At 32.5% G+C, this 24,412-nt stretch overlaps 1 protein-coding gene and 1 non-coding gene across 2 annotated transcripts in view; both read left to right on the top strand.

The window, feature by feature from the left end:
- LOC125073832 overlaps nucleotides 1-24,412 on the top strand; it is a 112,289-nt gene that overhangs the window by 86,095 nt on the left and 1,782 nt on the right. Inside the window, exons 4-7 of the mRNA XM_047684941.1 lie at nucleotides 5,759-5,855; nucleotides 15,740-15,849; nucleotides 17,498-17,605; nucleotides 20,309-20,404. Coding sequence (XP_047540897.1) covers nucleotides 5,759-5,855; nucleotides 15,740-15,849; nucleotides 17,498-17,605; nucleotides 20,309-20,404 — 411 coding nt within the window. The remainder of the gene's footprint in view (nucleotides 1-5,758; nucleotides 5,856-15,739; nucleotides 15,850-17,497; nucleotides 17,606-20,308; nucleotides 20,405-24,412) is intronic.
- Trnar-acg lies at nucleotides 11,454-11,526 on the top strand. The gene has a single exon. It is a non-coding gene; the product is annotated as a tRNA-Arg (tRNA).

The following is a 24,412-nucleotide window of genomic DNA, read 5'->3' on the forward strand; positions in this document are numbered from 1 at the left end:
TACATCGCAAAAGCGAATTAAAAAAATAGCAAACTAAACCTCTCATCGAAATATGCGTATCACAAACCAAATCCTAAGCCAAAATAGCACTTTTGGATCTACGTGTTATAAGATTGAATTGAATGAAAACTACCCCCGTTGGGAATTTAAATTTAAGTAAAGTTTTAAATTAACATGATTATTTTCATTACTGCAAGTATTTAAAACGGGATGTCTTGTCGTTAACAAGACATTCGTAGATAATGTCGAAATATCGAGCTCCACGAAATAAAAATAAAAAACATGATAAATATTCCGTTTAATAAAATTAAATACTTGAATTAAAAAGGACTAGGAATAATTTAAATACTCAAAAAAATACGTAGTCGACAATATAAAAATAAATTTATATCCTGTATTAAAATCTACGGATACAAAACTTCTTATGCAACAATAACATTTAACTGGAATTACGAGTAACTAAATATTTTAATCAATTCAAAGTCCAAAAAAACAATTCCTGAATATTTTATTAAATATGAAATCGGTTTATTCTCGTATTACAAAGAAAATAATAAATACAATAAAACTAAAAATAAAGATGAGAGTGGAAATAAAAATATTTCCAGAAAACATGAATATTTATACCTATACAGGACCAAATTCCTAGTATCCATGCCATTAAATTTATAAAATTAAAAAAAAAAAACGAAAGGAATCAGAGTCACAAATACACATTCATTTCTAAACAAACTCACGTTAGATTGTAAAAGATATAAAAATAGTACGATTGAAGCAGCAAAAAAAACTTTATATATAATGAGTTTCATGCCGATTCTTTTCTTTAGAATCTTCTTTCTGAACCGGTGGTAACTTTACTTTAATTTAAACACTAACATGACCATTTAGAAGTGTTTTTATGAACCTACTTATATGAAGAACCGTTTTATCTTGATTTTATAATGTGGAAAATGTCGAAACTTTTTCAACATATTTTTAGGAAAGTCGACGGGTAACTCAATTAGCTCAATTATAAGCTACCCCTTCCATAAAAATAGAAACAATAAAAAAAATACCTTATACCTACAATGCGTCGCCAATTACAGGAGGAATTAGCATGGCTCACTGGCACCAAAACACAGCAGTAAACAGAATATTCTTGGTAGATTAACTAAAAAAGAACAGGGTACAAATCGGTTCTCAATTTTTGACTAAGACCACCTTGCTGAGAAGTTTTGGAGCTTATAGCACCATTCTACTCCAATGGAAATACCCATGATACAAAATTTCACTAGACACATGTAAAGTACCATAATGGGAAGTAATACAATTAACAGAATAGGTTCCTTTATCATCGAGCACCATATAAATAATAATCAAATTATCTATTTGGAAACTGAGTGGAGCTTGCCTGGCTTTGAACCCGCAAACTTCGCCCAAAATTCACGTATCCCACTGGACAACTATGGCTCTAAATATATCTGATATCTATCCAAACGGAACTGTCAAGTTAAAGCTTTTAATCAAATAATTAGAATACTAATATTACTTTGATTTACCGCAAATTGTTCTCTCAAATGTAAGTGAGGTTCTCGTAGGTTACTTCCTATGTGGCTTTATACATCTTTCCGTTCGTCGCCGTTACTTTGTCACGGAAAATGACGACGCTGTTTCCAACAATACTTGTTTTGTTTATGGAAAATTGTACCGTTGGCATAAAAATATTATGCATTTTTTGTTATGTTACATTATTTTTAAGTATAACTGATTACAAGTATATTTAGCTACTGATAATTTGCATATAGAACTCTTAAGTTCTTCAGAGCATATCGAATTCAATTAATTATGGAAATTGTTGTATATTTTATATATTATAATGTTATTAAAGGATTATTAATATACAGCTTTTCTAGAATCCTAAAAAGTTATATAAAAATATTACTTGAAAATTATAACAAAAAAAAATCTTTTTAATTTTCATTAAAGAGCTCTTACAAAAAGAGATTTATTTGGTACTGGCACTTTGAGAATACAAAAATCTCCTTCAAGCAGGAGATCTATATTAATTGAAGCCAATAACTGTTGAAATATATTATTCTTCTCGAGTTTGAATCATTTCTTTACGAAACGATGGTACATTTATTTTTATACAATCAACGACCAAGTGTCTTACTTATATATTTGGTAAAGAATTTGAAATTGAATAACCAATTCTAGTATTTGAATGAATAAATTAATTTCTATAAATTCCCTTTCGCGCCAAAAATAAATTGTTACTAGACAAATATTTAGTCAGCGCAATGACCTCTCGATGACGTGGGCGGAGCGTGAATCATTTGTTATAAATAAAACGATTCTATCCACTATTAATAGAAATATAGCTTTTTAAGCTTTAATTACAAATGATTTCTTTATAAAAACATTGATAAAATTGGAAGAAATTTAATAAAATAACCGAAATAGAGAAGCCCTTTTTTATATCAAGTGAATCATATATATATTTTATGATATGGGTAGACGACCAAATAAGCTACCTGATGGTAAGTGGTCACCACCGCTCATAGACAATGGCGCTGTAAGAAATATTAACCAGTTCTTACATCGCCAATGCGCCACCAACCTTGGGAACTAAGATGTTATATCCCTTGTGCCTATAGTTACACTGACTCACTCACCCTTCAAAGCGGAACCCAAAAATATTGAGTACCACTGTTTGGCGGTAGAATATATGAGGAGGGGTCTACCCACTCGGACAGGCTTGCACAAAGCCTTATCACCAAGAAGCAATCTTAATACAGATATAAAATATATATATCAAGTAATAGAACCGAAACATAAATTACAACAAGATTTCATCACCGAACCCTAAATAAATTATAAAAGAACTGGAAAACTCAGCATTGCTTGTCCGAACTTAAAGTCGTGAACTTCGGGTAAGGTCTACTCTGTTCATTGAGCTTTAACGGCTATTCGTTACGTAACGTTACATAGCTATATTTACTGATATACTATATATATAATATATGATATGAAGTACTTTTGTAGTCAATATTATAGTATTAATAATATAAATTCATAGTAATGAATATTTTAATAAATTTCATTTCATTTTAAATATACGTGAAGCTTAGTTTGTTCGAATTCAAATCTATGATATTATATATTCCATATGTATTTGTACCTTTTATAAATTTCTACATTTTATAACTGAAATGAGTTCACTTAGAAAAAAACTAAATTAAAATTGAAGCCGTAAATACATGACGGGCTTCCTTTCTGCTGACGGTACGTAGGTGCATATTTACTTGAGGCTTACAGATACACCCACGTTCATTTGCCGACGGTACTTTATTGGAGATACAAAGTAACAAAGGTTTTATATCGAGGAAATTTCCTAGAATACTTTAAAATATATTTTCATTTTTACGCGTTTACCTATCGACTTTCTATTTTGTGTTTTATTTGATATCGCGTAATCTTTTTATTTCTAGTATGTCACTGTTTCGTTTAGAATATGTTTTATTTAATAAATACAGTCATATATTTATTATTTGTAACATATTGACTGCCTAGACTGGCGAGGAGCTAATAACCGGGGTCGAATAAAAAATATATTGAGATGCTAGCTGTCGCCTGAAGTGTGGCAGTGCTGACACTCCATGCCTCGGAAAACACGCAAAACTGTTGATTCTTTGTGATTCTTTGTGTTGAAGTCTTCCGGTCATGTCGGATTTGCCGTTCCTTTGTTTTATGAAATTGAAAGAAAAGATAGGACCTGTGTTTTTTGCACACACTTAAATATGACCGGGTCGTTGACTAGTCTCAATGGCTGTCGCAACGATTTCATAGTTGACACTTTGGAGGTCAGCAGGGACAACAGAAAAGCACAATCCGAAATAAAAAATAATAATCATTATTATAATAACGTACGTAAATCCTTTAGTATTTGTATTTTCTGCCATTTCTATACTGAAAAAACGAGCTAACAGACGCAATCACTAAATTGAAATTGAAGCCGTAAATATGTTGACGACGGGCTTCCTTCTGCTGACGGTACTTTGGTGCATATTTGATTTGATGAGTAGTTTAGTAATATATTGAAAATAATAAAATGAAATTTGGATGCAACGATCTGTCACGTGATTGTCATGCGCTTTTATTTATTTTTTTAATCTATACTTCTATATCAATATTATAAATATGAAAGTAGCTCTGTCTGTCTGTCTGTCTGTTTGTCTGTCTGTCGATCTTTTACTACCAAAGCAATGAACCGAATTCGATGAAATTTGGTATGAAACAAACTTGAACTCTAAGGAGGGACAGGATACTTTTTTTGCCTAACACATAACAAACAAACCCCCTAGAACGTGAGCAAAGCTGCGGGCGACAACTAGCTTAAATATATGTTAAGTTTAGAACACGTGAATCATAATCAAAGATAGCGGATTCAAACCGGGGCAAACACCAAGCATTTTAACATGCTTAACCACAACATAGATTAGCTAGTGATAGCATTCACATGTGTATCCACCTACCCTCATAACAACTCTTCTTCGTCGAGTGCCACTCCGACTGTTGGCAGTCAGTTTTGAATACTCCGGGATTCTTAACACCCCTGTCCCATCTAAGGGACGCCAGGAACTCAGGGCCATTTCTTTATTAGACTTTTCCATAAAGCTGACGATAACTAGTGAATAATAGTGCAGTGGTTTCCCCTTGCCTTCTGCACCAGACATTTTAGAGGTTACTTGTACCTCAAGGCTCATAACAACAGCGTGGACGAATAAGCTCCAAGCCACGGAGGCTTACTTACTTTATATTTAAATAATAAAACTATCCGAACGCTGCGTAGGCAGGCCTCCTACATCTAAACTATTAACTAAACATTTCCAATAACTTTCGTATATAATTTACCTGAAGGGTAAATTGAAATACTATTAATAGAATAATGAGGTTATTATTGAGACCGCGAATCGGCAAGCGTAGTGTAGGACGCCCTGTGGCACGGTGGAGCGATGATGTACGGAATGATGATGATGGAATGATGATGGTGTATGGAAAGTGGCTGGTAGGAAGTGGATGAGAAGGGCCGACGGGCTCAGTGGCACGCCTTGGAGGAGGCCTATGTCCAGCTGGACATACAAGCTGATTATGAAGATGATGATGAGGATGATTATATTTTTTTTTTATTCTAATGTTTTTAAGGGGCTTTATAGGCAGCCTATATGTCGGCCCCAATTATGGTGATGATTGAGGTTTCACTGTCTACGTTCGTCATATAAAAATATTCATTGGTAATTTGCAATTTTATTTTTAAAGTAGTATCGAATGTGTATGTGTTCCCTGGTGGGAAATTATCATCACTACCAACAGACATTGGCATTTTAAGAAATATTGACAATCTCTAACATCGTCAATGCAGCAACTAATTTATATATAACACCATAAAATTGTAAATACCGATATATTGTAATCTATCTCGCGAGATTGTGAACTGTCGAAAGATTGTGAAGGTTAGATTATAATGTATCGAAGTGCGTTATTTCAGTTAAATTGTAAACACTGACCTAACGTAACCGAAACATTACGATCTATCGAAATTTTTGACGTTTTATTTTGAGTTAAATCACCGTTCAAAATATTTCGCTAGATTTCAATCTTGCGAGATAGATTATAATCTAACGGTGTTTACAATTTTACGGTGACATATATATCTCTTAAATACGAATTGTATAATATGATAGTGCATCGTGATTCAATATATGTATATTTGTTTCAGATTTCGATACCAGTACCCGTCTATCCCACGAGAGGCGTATGGTCGGGTGATCACTAAGGCGCCACCGAACGTGGTACGCACACCGGATTATGGCGAGGTTGGTACATCAAGACTTTTATATTATAAGCGATTTGTTATTTATGGCTTCGTACAAGCCCTATTGGGTAGGTGTTTACTCATAAAATCAAATCAAAATCAATTTAATCAAGTAAACTTTACAATGAAGCGTGTTTGAATCGTCGTTATTTCAATACTATCACCGTTTCAAGCAACTTGCATAGTTGCTCTTTTCAAATAAACAGATTTACAATGATGTTTTTTATAATTACTGTCCTGTGACGAAACCCGAGCCTAAATCCAGGCGTTTTTTTTCCTAAAAAGTATTATTTTAATTAATAATAAGATTTATTTATTAATTTAGTCTTGATAAACTTTTTTAACATCAGATAAAAAGAGCTATACTAAGGATCGCTGTTTCGCTTTGAAGTAAGAAAGAAGTCCCGTAGTAAGATTTTTTTGATATCACTTCGTGGTGTGGTGGTATATACTCGAAACTTTCTCTCAAAGGGAGAGGAGGCTTTAGCCTAGCAGTGGAAAATTTACAGGCTGTTAATATGAAAATGTGAATGTGATGGACGCGGGGGTAATCTTTAACACACTGTTAGAAAGCTACAATATTTAGCATTAGCATTAGCAGCCTGTTAATTTTTCCACTGCTGGGCTAAAGGCCTCCTCTCCCTTTTAGGAGAAGGTTTGGAGCATACTCCACCACGCTGCTCCAATGCGGGGTGGCGGAATACACATGTGGCAGAATTTCGTTGAAATTAGACTCATGCAGGTTTCCTCACGATGTTTTCCTTCACCGCCGAGTTAAACTATAAACGCAAATTAAGCACATGAAAATTCAGTGGTGCCTGCCTGGGTTTGAACCCGAAATCATCGGTTAAGATGCACGCGTTCTAACCACTGGGCCATCTCGGCTTTACTACAATATACCTAAGTACTATATGGATATTATATTCATATCATATACTTTTCTTTAATAATAAGCTGCCATGAAAAAAACCGAGATGACCCAGTAGTTGGAACGCATGCATCTTAACCGATCATTGCGAGTTCGACCCAAGCAATGACCACTGGTTTTTTATGTGCTTAATTTGTGTTTATAATTTATCTTGTGCTTGTTGGTAAACGAAATTAGGGAATTCTGCATGTGTTTAATTTCAATGAAATTCTACCACATGTACATCCACCAAGCCGCACTAAAGCAGCGTTAAAGCGAGAGAAGTTACAGACTCTAACTTTACCCCCGCGAAACCAGGGCGGTTCGCTTGTATATTATACATATAAAACTTACTTTAAAATAAATAAAATATATAAAAGTTATAAAGATAACAATCAATATTTAAGAACGAAAACATTTGCTGGAAGCAAATAGATTTGAAACACCATTAACAAAGGAAGACTTATCTCTTAAACAAATTTCCACCCGCCATTTTGTTCAGTACAGCGCTCAACTATACAAAATCTAGCTTTAAATCAAGTATACATTAAAGTTAGACGTTTAATTTAATTAAAACTTGTTGTATATTTAGCTAACGACTTAATACAAGTAAAATGATAATTATATCCCGTGCAATTTTTAGTCAATGAGTTAAACTCAACACAAAAAGGTATTATAAACCTAATTCTTCAACGTATGTTTCAACTAAATACATACTACAACTTAATCCATAACGTATATATTCGTCTGTATCATGATAATGCTTTATTAAAATATCGTGTAATATATCAAAACTATTGGTTTGATTTGCAAAGGTTAAAAGGAAATTTTTAACATAAAAGATATTAAAAAAATATTTTATCTAGATGAAATATAATAATAATAAATAATAATAAGGAATACATTTTTGGAGACTTTTTTATATTTTCGCTTGTTATGTTCCTCATTAATGAGTTTAAATTGGGACTGTAATATTATACAGTTGTTTTTCAGGTCCAATACATTTATCCAGTAGACCTCATGGTCAACACCGGATTCAATCTTTGCGCAGTCCCTGAGTAATTTAGGAAATGCCGTCACATTACCGAAAACAGTATAAAATGGATTAATGTTTCGATACAAAATATTCAAATAAATAAAATAACTTATAATTTTTTTTTTAATTAATTATATTTCGGAATATAGGAAAAAGAGAATTTTCGAGAACGCGAAGATTCTCTTTCTTTTTCTCCAATTTTTGTCGCCTCTGAAAATTTACCGCCCTCGGCCGCGGCACTAGCCTACTGTAAATCCAGCGCCACCAATATGTTTAACTATTTTGTTGTACATATAAGGCTTGAAATCCCTCTAAACATCCAACATTCACGATCCCATATACATCATCTCGTCTGTCCTTGATTTACGACAAAAAAAAAAAAACAAAGAAGTTTTGTTCAGTAAAATTTTATCAATATTTCATAACAAAGTTGTTTAAAAACCTTATAATTTAATTTTCTCGATACAATGAGAACCGTCTGGAAGTATTATATAATTACAAAACAAACTCTAAACTTTGCTAAGTTTGTAATAATTAACAGTGTTTCGACATCGGGGAAAGTTGCGAGTTTCAGTTGTTTAATGAATTTCGCTAAAGGTTTTGGTCAAGGACGGAAAAATATACCGACGGTGTGACTGACACTCGTGCCGTTGATTTTCTTCATCTACATCTTCTTCTACATCTGAATCTTCATCTACATCATCAAAAATGAAATACGGACTCAACAATTTTAATAACTGATTTCTACTACTACTACTACTACTACTACTACTAATAGTAGTAAATATAGTAGCACAATAGGGTCAGTAGTTGATACGAAATTTTACAAATTTATATATTTAGAGTGAAGTAGTAAAAATCAGGTTACAGATAACAAAACAAATTATAAATAAACAAAGAAATACATTGCTCTTCATTCACGATAGAAGTCGAAATTTTATACGATTTAATTTTTCCTGGAATTCAGACAGACAGTGACCGTGCTTGACTACTTGCTATATATGAAAGAGATTCAGGGCACTGGTTTCAGGATCTCCCTGTCCAAATCCCTAGAATACTTGAGAGCCTCGCTTATGTCCTTGTGGATTACATCAATAAAGTATTTAGTAAAATATTACAAGAGGCGGCAATGAATCTAATGTGATATTTTTGAAAAAGGAATTCCAAAAACTTTCGGCATCGTATACTTAAAGTTCGTGTTATAAGAAACACGGAAAAAAAACAAAACTTCGGCCTGACCTCTAAATTTAATTCACTTAACATTTAACAGTATTTATAAAATTTTCGTAGAATTAGTATAGCGAGTCGAGATGCGCCCACATCTGTCAGATTTACAACGAATTCCTTTAAACATTACCATAGACAGTTTTTTATGCTGATAGTTACAGCTGACAATAAGTACATTTTGTTTTATTTAACACTAGTATAGCAAATGTAGTGCCTAGCCTGCCATCCTTAAGGCCCCAACGTATTCGACGACGTCCAGTACGATTCGTCCTTAACACTTTCCCCCCGTGTTAGTTCCTCATAATTTTAAAATAAAGATAGATCAGTACGTCGCGGGAATTAAAAGGGAAAGGTCAACGTTGTTTGCTATCTCCACTCGTGCTCCTCCTGTGGAGTGTAACGTTTTGTATTTTAACTTTCCCCTCTTGTATGTTAAAATTCCGTGTTTATTAGTTATGAATAAAAGTATGTTGAATAAGTAAAGTATTTAAGTGCAACATTAGTCGTTTTAGGGTCGTCGTCAGTTGAGCATAAAAAATAGCCTAGCAGTAAAACTGGTATGCTTATATTTTCTTGGAGTTCAAACTCGCTTCATACTTCATCATTCATAATTTCTTCAAATTTTGTTCAGCGGTTTGGACGTGAGAGACCACCAGACGGACAGTTACTTTCGTATTTATAATATTAGTACAGTTCATTATCGATTTATGTTCATTGAAAACTAATTGTATTGTTTATTACAGTTTTCATTTCGGTTGTATAATATAAAATATTCAATCAACGTCGACCACAGGCTCCAAATGGCGCGAAAGTTTCTATAAAATCATTTATTTCTGCTCGCTTGAGTAAAACTTAAATTAAAAAGGTCTGTTTGCATTTAATAATTTTGTTTGGAATTTCTTAGAGATTTTCTTCGTGAAGTCTTTGCGCTATTCTTAAAATGTCTTTGAATCTTAAGTTACAACTCGGTATAGTATTTTAGTTACCGCATTGCTTAGCACGACAATACGTACTTGAAATTCGAATGCAAATCCAGATCATGCCATGATTATGACAAATTTAAACATAGATGATCTTTTTAGTGATCAAGGCATGCAGAAATTCGAATTCAAATAGTAAGATTTGCTTATTTATGTACATCATACATTAGCAGCCTGTAAATTTTCCACTGCTGGGCTAAGGCCTCCTTTCCCTTTGAGGAGAAGGTTTGGAGCATGTCCCACCACGGTTCTCCAATGCGGGTTGGTGGAATACACATTTGTGCAGAATTTCGTTAAAATTAGACACATGCAGGTTTCTTAACGATGTTTTCCTTCACCGCCGAACACGAGATGAATTATAAACACAAATTAAGCGCATAAAAATTCAGTGGTGCTTGTCTGGGCTTGAACCCGAAATCATCGGTTAGGTGCACGCGTTCTAACCACTGGGCCATCTCAGCTCTCATCTATGTATTTCGCAATAAAGCCACCAGTTGTATTTTATGCGATATATATATATATATATATATTATATATAAGTACAATAACGTTAACAACCTCAGTTTTATTTATACTTTGTATAAATTTTCGTACAAAGTCTCTCACACGCTTCGATTCTTTTAAAACAAAAGGTTCAACTGGTGTTACACAATTTTCTTTGTTTTTACAAACACTTTGAAGTTCAAGGTATTTTTTTGTTTTTTTTTTTTATTTATTATTCTTTAGACGATTAAACGGATCTTCTTTACCGACATTAAAATTAATTATCCTCTTTGCTTTGAAAGTATTCTGTATAAGTTGAGCGTTTAATCTTTTGAACACATTTAACGTCGAGGGAGTCGTGTATTTTATTAAACGTTAAAGAACTTGGGAAATGTCTATCGTATATAAAATAACATCTATAATCTGTTCTACTTAATATAGGTACGTATAAGACACAAGTATATTTATAAAGTATTTTTTTTTTTATAATAATTCAAATACAAACAGGATTAAAATAATTAACTGAAGTCTACACGAATATTATAAATGTGAGAGCAACTCTTTCTGCCTGCCTGTCTGGTACGCGATACTTATATCAAAAACGGCTGTTGTAACTGTTGCTGTTATTATATTAACTTCAGACACTCTGTCTGTCTGTTATGCATTCATCCAAAACCACTAAACCGAATTTGATGAAACTTGGTATAGCAAGCTTGAACCCCAAGGGTACATTTTTTTATTTATTTATTACAGTTCAATATAAAATATGCAAAAATAAGATTTATTTTTAATTGATTATCTTAATAATAAATATTTGCATTGTACAATCACTTAGGTACATTGATATATTTACCTAGAAATATAATAACAAATTAGTTATTCGAGGTAGAGAATTTTAATAATAACTGTATCGATTACATTCGAAATTTCCTCTAAGAGATCAGTTAATTTGTGGTAACCAGTATAGGCCCTGTGGCGCAACGGATAACGCGTCTGACTACGGATCAGAAGATTCCAGGTTCGAATCCTGGCAGGGTCGCACAACATATTTTTTTAATAAATACTTTCTTATCTGGTTTCTTTTTCTGTTATAATAAAATTTGAATTATATTTTTTTTATTAACTATTTATAATGATTGTCAATTAATTTTACTAAAATGATTAAATACAATACAAACATTACAAAATAACTTTAAATATACGTTAATTTTTTATGAATTATTTTTAATAAAAGTATAATATTATGTTATGAAATTACAGGTATTATATAAAATAGATAGTTTCTTAAAAAATTATAACATTTATTCTCATTCAAAATAACAAATAATTTGTAACAAAACGTATATTAGATTTTAAATTAACATGGTTATTTTTATTACTAACAGTATTTAAAACGGGATATTTACCATGATTTTTATTTTCATTTGTTGGAGCTCGATATGTTCTATTTGCACTGTTTTATTTGCACTCGAAAGTTTCGAGTGCAAATAAAACATATAGTAAGGGTGAAAGTGAAAGTGGTAACCAGTGTTTACGCAGCAAATGTACAGGAAAGGAGGTAGTCCGATATGGACACTTCTAATGCCGTCAACATCTACCCGCAAACGTCAGTCTCGTGAACAAGACATTCGTAGATAATGTCGAAACATCGAGCTCCACCAAATAAAAATAAAAAACATGGTAAATATCCCGTTTTAAATACTGTTAGTAATAAAACGTATATTGATTCTCGAATTCGTTCCAAAGATACATTTCACAACATTCTCGATGAACAAACAAAAAATTTAACACAAAAAAAAAAAACGACTTCAAATAAAACTACTCCGAAACAAATTAACATGCACTAAAAAGTAAAAAAAAATACGTATTCTTCTACAACTTCATAATCAACTTACTTCTTCTACTAATCAATACAGTAGGTACGATCTATGAGTTTACCACGCGAGAAGATAGGTATACCATACATACCTATGAATAACAAACAATAATCAAAATATTATTTAGAGTTCTCCTGAGTAAAATGAAATCAAAATAATAGAATACTTAAAAGTCGATTTACGATAAAATAATGTAGTTACAATTATTTTTAGTTTTTGATTCGGAGTCGGGAAGTCGGGACGAATAACTCAACTCGACTGAGTTATTCGTCCATTTGTCGCGCATATACTTAATGTAAATTTAAGACTTATATGGTATTTTTATAGATGCCATCATCAGAACTGGACCAAATTAAAATGGGACCACACGGGAAGCACTAGCTTTCAAATAAAATAAAAAATCGTTAAAATCGGTTCACCCAGTCGAAAGTTCTGAGGTAACAATCATAAAAAAAAATACAGACGAATTGATAACCTCCTCCTTTTTGAAGCCGGTTAAAAATGTATATATATTCTGAAATTCCTTCTAAAGATACATTTCACAACATTCTTGATGAAAGAGAACTACTCTAATCTGAAAACTCGATCCAAAACATCATTATATGGATTTCAATCAAAATCAAAATATATTTCCTGAAATACACTTTAAAAGCACTTCCAATCAAAGCAGCGCCATTGATTTAGAATATAGATTCAATCGAAAATAACTAACAAGAAACTCGTTTTTATAAAAATACAAATTTATATTACAATTTAATACAATATTATATATATGATAAAAAAATTTGGAGATAATACTTGTTGACTTCCAGGCAGGATATATTATATAAATATATAATTGTATTTAACTAACATAACTTTATATTTTATATCTTGAAAAAGAGTAACTACTGAGTTTCTTGCCGGATCTTCTTGGTAGAATCTACATTCCGAACCGGTGGAAAAACCCCTATTTGAATAAAGTATATTTTGATTTTGATTTATAAATTTTGTTCCAAAAAATATTTAAAGGAAATTATCCTTCTAAAATAAGTAGGTATTGTGTGGCTCCAGCAAACTAGAATAGAACCATCTCAACCCGTTGTCGGAATAATAACGTAAGAGGATATTGTTAAGTGCACCTGCCCTAAGCGCCTCAGCCGCTTATTAAACCTACCCGCTAGCAGAAGCATTCTCACGGACAGCCATCGTCCGTGTAAACCTGCCAAATGTCTTTCGTATTATAAATAACACTGCAATTTTTCAAGTATTAGTTACAAGGTTTTCATGTAAAGCTACCACAGGTTTGATGCTTTGTGCGTGCCCGTCTGGATAGATACCACTCATTTACATATTCTACCGCCAAAGAGCAATACTAGGCATTATTGTGTTCCGTTTTAAACGGTCAAGAGCCAGTGTAACTACAGTCGTAAGGGACATAACATCTTAGTTCCCAAGGTCGGTGGTGCATTGGCGATGTAAGGAATGGTTACTATTCCTTACAACGCTTATGTTCACATGTTAACCACTTACCATCAGATAGCCTATAAGTCAGTCCCCTTACGTTATATAAAAATTAGACAATAAAAATTATACACGTAATAAAAATGATATTTGTATCTTGTGTGAAAACTCCACATAAATGTGATTAATAAACAAAAAAATTGATTTCCCATACATTATTAATATGGTAACCGACTTTAAATTGTGTGGGTACAAATCGAATCATGAGCAAGCGAGCGATTTCTATAATAGGTACGGTAATCCAGTTCTTAAGTAATACGGGAACTTGCAATGAAGCATGCGCGCTATTACCTGCCATCAGGGCTGTCGCAAGCAACTAAATTTAAATTTAAATAAAAACCATTAAGAAAGACCCACTTATTAAAAAAAACAAGCCTGTAAACGTCTGGAAGTACACCTGAGTTAAAAAGATACTCTTTGTATTGACTCGAATAAGACAATATTATGGACGTATTTCCATAATTGGTATAAATCTATTCTCCTCGTTAATAAGCCTTCAATGTTTACAATTTAAAATAAATAACAAATGGGCCTTAATCGATAACATATCGATAACATAAATATTGTATACTTGAAAAATTCGTAAAGATGTACTTCTGACTGCCCTACCCTGCCCAGGAGAAGACAATAAGTGTCTTACACAAGATATCTCATGTGTTACTAATACGTAAACTAGATCAAATCAATCTTCCTAACTACGTTGAACTACTATTCTACCTGACTTGTTATTTACGAGACTATTCAGTATTAGCGAACTATTCAGTATTCAAGTATTAGCGGTTAAAGATTATTCGCTTGACATCTCTTATAATATCGTCGGGTGTCCCTCAGGGATTGCATGTTTGCCCTTTGTCATTTCATAGTTTCATTAATGACGTAAAAATCATGCTTCCGTGATTTGACTTTTCTGTTTAATGCGGATGATATGAATATTCTAAAGATTGTAAAGTTGGATTATTAAATAAATTTAACAACATTTTATTAAATGAAAATAAGTAATCTGATAAAAAATTTAGTTGTGAATTTAAAAATAATTTCATATGGATATAATGACTTAATTGATATTAAAATTATTTTTTAATTTCTTCACCTTACCTAATCACCATACTCCAATCTACAATCTTCTATATAGTTCGATCCAAAGTCTTCAAGATTAATTTTCTTTAAGAAAGTGATTTTGTCACTTGAAATGCGAACACAATTACCAGCAGATTTTATTAAACAATAAAACTCTCGAATATTTTAACGAGATTATTACTTTTATCCTTATTATTCGTGCTTGGAGCTTGTATGACGATTAAAATATTGATAACTTCAATCACCATTTACCAAATTATAAAATATATATTTAAGTTGATTTTAATTGTTAATCTCAATAAATTTATGCGACTTTAAATAAATTATAAATTTTAGTCCAATTTTAATGTTAATGTTAAAGTTTATTAAGTAATCTTGTACTTGGCGATGAAATAACCGTAAGGAATGTGTCTGGTAAAAATTTGCAACAGGTATTACCCCAAACCCGCATTAGAGCAGCGTTGTAGAATATCATCTTCATTCAAATCGCCTTTTTATGATTATGGACTGACAAATATGCGACCTGATGGAAAATGGTCCCCACTGCCTCTAGACATAAATCATTCCTCATATTACCAAAGCCATACCACCAACCTTAGAAACTAAGAAGTTTAGTCCCTTGTGCCAGCACAGTACTAACTATTGCTGTTTGGCACTATTATATCTGAAAGCGGGTGGTAACTACCCAGACGGGCTTGCACAAAGCCCTTCTACAACTCCTCGAAAAGGAGGAAAGTCCTCAGCCCAGCAGTAGGTCATTTATATATGCATTGTATAATATAATATTTGTTACAGATGTTCGGAATGTTGAACGTGCCACATACTTCTGGAAAGATCCTTCGGTACCCTGGACCGTCTCGGCCTCGCGGTGGACCCACTTTCATGGTACCACCCCAGAGGGATAGGTATGTTGCGTTTTCAATATTAAACACTAAACGAATCTCTCTATCCAACCTTCGAATCTTAACATTTACAGCATTTTTGTATAAACAATGGCTATACATATACTTAGAAATCGACAAAAATCCGGCACTAGCATACCCTAACGCTTGCTCAAAAAGTTTATCTTCGTGAGATAAATTTCAAACAAATAAAGTACTTGGAAACCCTAGAGTTGCTCTCCAAGTTTGTGGAGTTTTTTTTTTACTCAAACATAGATGTTTTAATCGTTACATAATATTATTTATTTATTATTCATGTTTTAAAGAATATTTAATATGGAAAATACGTATTTATTCCTAGTTAGTACCGTCAACAAAATAATAATATCTAATTTTAAAATTAAAATATATTTTTTTTATTAATAATTTATAATATTTATAATATAAGATTTGTTTGTTGTTATTAAACCAAGTCACGATAACGTCCTGCTATAAAAACACGCTTTCGATATGTATGGATATTTCTGCCGGGATATATTCAATACTAAAAAAGTTGTAATGTGTTTTCGAACTTTCTGAACCGAAACCTTCAAGCGTCACGAGGACGGTCTCGAAACTCCCAAAATAGTACACCGGAAAACCGTATTGATCAACCATTTTTTAAGTAAATTATCTTCGTTCTTTGAACCAAATATTTCATATATGTTTGTTAAATTAAAACCAAGTGATTTATGTTATAAAGGTGGTGATAGGCGTTTATATTATATATGATTAACAAAATAAATTACTCATAAATGAAAGAAAAAAAACCTCATGTGGATCATCAATCTGTTAGTAACAAAAATACTTCTACTAATAATAACTAAAAGGAAAAAAAACGATTTAAACTTATTAGTATGATATATTTCTTCTATACATATATGATTTATATTAAAACATATACATATATATAACTCATTTTATTATGAATAAAACAAATGAATCAATGACCAATCTTCTCATTTCGTAAACACAGTATCCATTAAATTGATACTGAAGTGACTTGCTTCAAATACGCTTTAAGAGTACAACAGTATTAGTCCAGGATCCATGGTGAAAAAAATCTGTTGGATAGTAATCATTTTTAATGACATAAATAATTTAGATAATTATTTTGAGATTTAACAATAAAACCGAGGTTAGTAACAAATTATTGAGAATCAGATCGACATATTTTATTCCTGCTGCCTCTGGTACCACAATCGAAAGTTTTCGTACAGGAAATTGTTGGGCGTCTCATCATAATGAAGCTACTCACGAAACATTAGCTTGATGGTAATCAAGTGCAAAAATTTACTATGGATCCTGAACTATATCGTTTATTTTTTTCTTTTAAAACATATAAGCAATGTTTATTATAAGTACAACTGAGTCTTATTTTCGCTTTACCCACTTTTTCTAATAATGCTTAAAGTTAAAAGTCGCATCGCTTGGTAGCCTTTTTGTGCATCATATATAAATCAAATCAAAATATACTTTTTTCTAGAAGACTTCTACAGGTACCAAAAAAACTATTTTATAATTTAAATACCAACAAGAAATTCAGCAGTTCTTATTTTCCGAAAAGAAAGATCAATCAACGTATTTCATAAAAAAAAAAAAAAAATAACATTTAATTAAATTTTTGATGCAGATTCGAAGCTTTGAAGAAACTGATCCGACAAGAACACGTCCGCGAACTACAAAGGAAATACGAAACGGAACAAAAACAGGAGTTGAAAGAAATTGCAGCTGGGCGAGGGTATGTGTCTTTTTAAATTTTTTTTTTTTTTATTTATTTTATTACCAACTAGAAAGTCTAGAGTCGAAATTAATTCGTATCTAGAGCATGTAAATCTTTTCGAAAGTGCTTAATACTTCATATCTTGGTTCGTAGAGAAGGAAATCTGTATTGATTTAAATTCCAGCTCACCTGTATTCATTAATCCACATTGGAATAGCGTGGGCTTAAAACCTATTCCTCTAGATAAGGCTTTGTCGGCTATCTGACATTTACAATTACAATACTCTGTAGATTCAATTCAACGTGATCAATTTCAGTACAATGCTATACTCAAAGAAATATTTTAACATTAAAAGAAAAACAATTAGCTTTAAAATAGGTATGGTCATGGTTAAAACTCAAATCACACAATATGAAGTTAACGATTGTACCCGCTTGTATTCAGCGCCAGAATTCAATCTCATTTCGAATACTCTACTTATTTTTACCCGCGAAATTATTATTTGGCGAATAAAATAAAATTCTATTCAATATCCATACACGAAGCTCGACATACAGTTCTTATTTAATAAAACGTTACGATCTCATAAATGTTCAAACCAAATAAACCGTCTTATTAAAAACTAAAGTATATTTGAAAAATGAAACCGAGAGCAAAAACTTATATGGTTTGATTTATTTAATATAAACTATCATCAACATTAATAGTATTTTTTTAACGAACGTTAACCCAGTTTTTTTTTTTTTACTTAAATAACACGAAGGATTCTAATGATAGTTTTTATGTAACAAGTCAAAATAATGAACATTGGATATCTAAAATAAATTTAAGCTAAAAAAAATCAAAAATAGAACATATTCTTTTTAAAACAAATAAAAAGGTTTTAATTTAAAACGATAATAACATTTTGTGTATGGAATATATTATAATGAAACAGAATTATAATCGTTTTAAAAAAATAAAGTATTTTCCCGGAAAATGTTATTTTTTTAGTTAAATTATCTTTTATTCTTTAACGTATTTTTACTGTCCACTGCGGTACGCGCGGAGAATTTAAATATATAATAAAATGGAGCGAATACAACGCTGACGTTTAAGATTAATGATCTTTAAAAGAATTTATTAATGCTTTCTCAAAATGTAATTATGAGGACGAGAGGATCAAGATCTGACACTTTGCGGTATATTGAACGTTAAAAGCTAATAGAGAAACTTGTTGCGCTATTCAAAGAGCTCCTTTAATTTTCACTATAGCCCAGTTATCTAAATTAATAAAGCTGAGGTTTTTCTTTGCTAGTCTCTGGAACTATCAGTCAGAATTGAAAGATTATTTTTGCATTCGATAGCCCAATTCTTAAGGAAGGAAGGATTACTAAGATAACTAGCGCTGGGTTTACTAGGGGCACCTGGGACTAGGGCCTAGGACGCGTTATTGAAAATGCTTTTAAATATTATCATCCAAAATATCGGTAGGTAAAAATATTGAAACGATTTAAAGTACTTATCACAAGGATCGTACTATATTTCAATAGTCAGCTGGGTGAAGACATGTTGGTTTTCTTCCAAATTAAGTGGTCTATTCTAGTGTAAATCTACTAATTCGTAGTGTAGTAGGATGTACCATATAAGAATGGTAGTAGGGCTTTGTACAAGCCCAACTGACTTCATCACGCCATATTCTACCACAAAGCAGCAATACTTAGCATCGTTATGTTCTGATATGAAGGAGGAGTAAGCTTGTGCAACTGCATGCACAAGACATAACATCTTAGTTCCCAAGGTTGGTGACGCATGACGTTGGAATGGTGAATATTTCTTTCAGTACCAATGCCTATGGACGGTTACCACTTACCCTCAAGTGGCATATTTGTTAGGCTACCTATCTATTATCAATAAAAAGAAAACATCTCAAGTCTAATTACGACAATCTCCGACCAGACTTCCTGTAATAACAAAACTAACTTACTTAAAAGTTAGGAAAAATTATACAACGAGTTCGCGAACATCGTATTTCGTCAAAGATTCAAAGTAACTTTGATCCTTTTAAAATCTCGGATAATATCTTGTTTTACAAGTGGATAAAATTGATAAAGCGCTTGATAATATTTTATAAAGTAAAGCCACTAGTTGCTCGTTCTGACTTCGTAAGTAAATCCTCCCGAAGTTCAAATTTAAAATTTTTTAACGGATGCTTATGTTAAAGAAATAAACTTTTCTTATTCGAGCTTTACAATGCTCACTACTTTTCGACGTGTGTTCTTTCAGTCAATTAAACAAAAAAATCATAGAAAACTTCGTTATAAATTTTCGATTGTTTTAATGAAAAATTTAATTCTAAATAAACGCATGGTATGATGACGTAATAACTGTCATTTTGTCTTTTTTAATTTTAGGCAAACTAAGAAACTTCACACATAAATTGCTTTATAGATTTAATTAGGATTTTATGAGGAAACTTTTGACGTGGATACGTTTCAAATCCAAGGTCAAGTATGATTGTTCCTAGGCTATTTTATGACCTCTTTACGTTTATTATTAAAAATTACCTATCTATTAAAATCCGTTTTCAAATCTCTCTATTTTTTCGGCTTCTTCATCTAAACTACAGTCTTGTTCTTATAAAAATAATTAACTCATGGCAAACTAAATCACAGAACAACGACACAAATTAACAAAAATATTAAACAAAATTTTATACTCAACAAGAATCATTGTTACAGTAATGACGATTTTGTATACGGAACCTATGGAGAACAAGAGCCACGAGGACTTCAGCCTTTAGAGTACGCTGACGAGCCCAGCGCGAGACATGGAAAGTGAGTATAAATAATTTAGTATTACACCGCGACGGTGGTGACGAAATACCATCAGGAAACTTGACTCAACTTTTCCTTGGTGGTACCACCTACTCAGATATTGTACTACTAAGCAGCAACACTTAGTCTTAGTCACTTAGTCTTCCAGTTTGAAGGGTGAGTGAGCCAGTGTAACAACAGGTACAAGGGACGTAATAACTCAGTTTCCAAGGTTGGTGGCGCATTAGTGATGTAAGGAATGCATAAAATTTTTACGACGCCAATTACTATGAACAGTGACGAACATCATGTGATTGATTTTCCCGTCCACCAACCTATTCCATAAAAAAAAAACATTTGCCTGCCTATTTTGAATATAAAAAAAAATCTTTACGTCTCTCATATTGCGTCACAAAGTATTCTAAATTTAAAACGAAAAAAAAACATTTAACTACTATCCTAAATATTTTTATTTTATTCATAAGTCATATCAGGATACTTATTCCCCTAAAGGCTTACAACATAAAGGCATTTACAGATGATCCCGACATTGTACAGAAAATCAATATAAGCTATTTATATCCGGCGGGGTTTACCTAAAAATAGGAATACGAAATGATACCATCTAGCGCCTAAATATTTGCCGATTCATCGTTTTATCATTATAATGTTTCATCCGCCATAGAATCCCCATAATGGGGTTATGGCGTAATCAATTTTATAGGAACCATTGCTTCTGCTCCTTTTCATATCTATAGAAAACTTGTTTGGAGTTTTTGTTCTTGAAAATATTTTTTTTTTACGGTTGGTAAATTCGTTACTTATTGAAAATTGTTACACAAATTCCAAAAGATTAAACACAAAAATAGCCATGTTCTTCCTTGTAGTTCAAGCTTGGTTCATATCTAACTTCATCAAATCCGGATCAAAGGCTTGACCTTGAACGAGCAACAGGCAGATTTACTTTCGCCTTTATAATGCTAGTACAGATAATTACCGATGAGTTTCTGTAAATTATTATTTTCGGGTCTTTTCTGTAAGTGAAAAACTCCAATAACTGTTCAATGGTCCGATCTAGCGGTTGTCCTTGGACCTCTGGAGCTGATTAGTGACAGGTCACCAAATAAAGGTAGTCATAAGTTCAAAACATAAATAGAATTTCCTTGAAAACCATCGTTTCTTGCTAAAAGAAAAACTATTTCAGAACTCCTTAATAGGGCTTACAGAGTTCATTTATAAACAACTTACTTCATTCAGAATAACGGATTTGTCGGAACGAATTGTAGCTAACTCTAAAACGTGCTGAAAGTTCTTCATGAAAATCATTCGCTAAGCTGTTAATAGAATACTAAATTTTAACTACGAACTCGTTCGTATGCTGTTAACGTTATTACTTTACTTTAATTTTTTCCCATTTTCTATCCAAAGAAAATTTAGCAAAAACTTAACTTTTAATTAGTTCTGATGCCGTCTATCAGAGATTGCATGAAAACTAATTGAAATAAAAACTATCCATTTAAAGGTCCACTGATAAAAGTTGACGTTTAGAGTCCAGTTTTTTGCCGTGATTTGCATTTTTTAATAGAATATTAAAATTCTTATTAACTTCTATTATTTAATTTGCAATAAATTTTATTGAGTGTCTCGTTGGCCTGGTGGTTAAATTATGGGCTGTAGACCGCGTGCCAATTTTTTCTGCCATAATTTTTTAACTAACACTGTAATTCTAAGTGCCCTTCATCTTTTGCCCTACGGCCCAGTAGTCTCGGGCCTAGGTCGGTCAGATATTAAGGGCGGCAAATGTTCCCAAAAAAAATCACTGATAATAACTATTTAATTTAATTCTTTTAATCTAATTAAATCTTAATATTTTAAAGGCTCGCACACCGTACCGTATGATTATAATCTTTCTAAATCACTATTTTTGCGTATCAGATTATAAATAATATCGTTATTCGTACTTATAAAATAGTTCGTACATTTAGTTTAATATGTGTGATAGTAATAGGTAGGTTCCTATCGTCATTATGCACATGTCAGTCAAGCTCGTGCGGTCGCGCGTGCGGTGCGTCGCGCCGCTGTGACCCCGCCTACTCACAAATTATCTGTTCTGCATATGAAAGAACGAAGCAACGTGTTAGGTCGCGCTGACCGCGCATTAACAATGCAATTGGGTGAAGAAATATATTACCGGAAAAACATTCTGAAAAGAGTAGTTGCATTCGTAAAAGAGCTTGCATCACGTGGTTTGCCTTTCAGAGAACACGACTAAAAATTTGGATCAATCCACAATGTAAATTATTTGATGTCCTTAAAGCACATTACGCGTTATCGAAATTCAGGCTCAGGATTTACGAGTTATCTTTCTTCAACAACATGCGAAGACTTAATTCGACTTATGGGAAACAAAGTTTTGGAGACAATCGTAATGGAAATATTAACAGCAAAATATTTTTCTCTGATCATCGACTCGACACCGGCATACATATATAACGTAGGCTGGTCAGTTGTTACTTATGTTATCAGATATGTCCTGCCAAATTAACGGTTCCTCAAGTTTGTTCCAAACTCAGGCCACAAATCACAACAAATGACAAATGCTGTTACATCAACTTTAAACGAATTGGGAATTTACATTTCAAACTGCCGCAGGCAATCATTTGACAACGCAGCTAACATGTCAGGCTTATACAATGGCTTACAAGCTAAAATAAAGTAATTTTCCCCCCTTGCCGACTATGTTCCCTGTTCAGCACACTCGCTTAATTTAGTAGGTGAATGAGCAGCTGAAAGCAGCCAAGAAGCTTGTTCGTTCTTTTCTCTACTCCAAGAGTTATACAATTTCTTTGCAGCGTCAACTCAGCGTTAGCAACTCCTTCAAACCCATTTCACCGTTAATAGTCTATCAACGACTCGTTGGTCAGCTCGTGCAGACGCATGCAAAAGTTTACGCGAATCCTGAAATGAAATCCATAAAGCGCTAGTCACCATCGAAAATGACACACAACAGAAGATAAGCGTTAAATGCGAAGCAGGAGGAACGTTTTGAAACGACCCTCATGTTTGTTTGGGGAAATTTACAAGGTCGCATTTACGCCACAATAAGAAAGCTTTTAAGTGTGGAAATTGACATCACCATTGTCATAGAACTGTATGAGGCTTTAATATAATTTATTAGCGAAACAAGAGACCATTTCGATGATTTAAAAAAAAATAAAATAAAAATAAAAATTGTTTTTCGTACGTTGCGCTTCCTAGCGAGATAAATTTCCTGGTGAAAAGATGCAACAAGAAAATTTTAGAATAAATACTTTTTTGGTAGTAATTGATACATTGTCAGAAGAACTGAAAATAGACTGGGACGCTTATAAATTACTCTACATTAAATTTTACTTTATTACCAATCTGACGAATCTAAGCATCTCAGAAGTCGAAGACAAGGACAAGGCAATTGATTTATTCTATTGACTTAGAAGACAATTTTACAGAAGAATGTCTTCATTTCGTTCTCACTGCACCATAAAAAATGAGGAGCGAAAGAGTGCAGTCAGTTTGTTGAAATGGTTATGAACCGAACCTTCAAACCGTTTACCCAAACGTGGATATTGCACTTTGTATGTGTGTGTACACCCGCCAGTAACTGTACACTAGAAAGATCATTTTCTTGTTTGCACATATTTAAAAACAATTGACACAAAACAATGACGGAGCAGAGGTTAAGCTATCTTGCTTTGCTTAACATTGAAGCTGATTTCTTAAACAAATTGGATTGCGAAGATTTGATTAATGATATTGATGCGCTTAATTGCAGACAAATTTTGTAACAGATTGTAAAACATTTATTTTATTAAAACCATTTTAAATTATGTATTTAAATATCCAATCATCCCGGAAACCTCGGAAATTATTATAAACGTAACGTTAAACAAATTTCTGAATCAATTAAAAATGGAAATGAAGTAAATTCATGAATGATGTATATATGTCATGATGGGTGCTGAGAAAGGGGCGACACGTGGCCTGGGGCCT

Source organism: Vanessa atalanta, chromosome 25 (genome assembly GCF_905147765.1).
Source record: "Vanessa atalanta chromosome 25, ilVanAtal1.2, whole genome shotgun sequence".
NCBI classification, from domain to species: Eukaryota; Metazoa; Arthropoda; class Insecta; order Lepidoptera; family Nymphalidae; genus Vanessa; species Vanessa atalanta.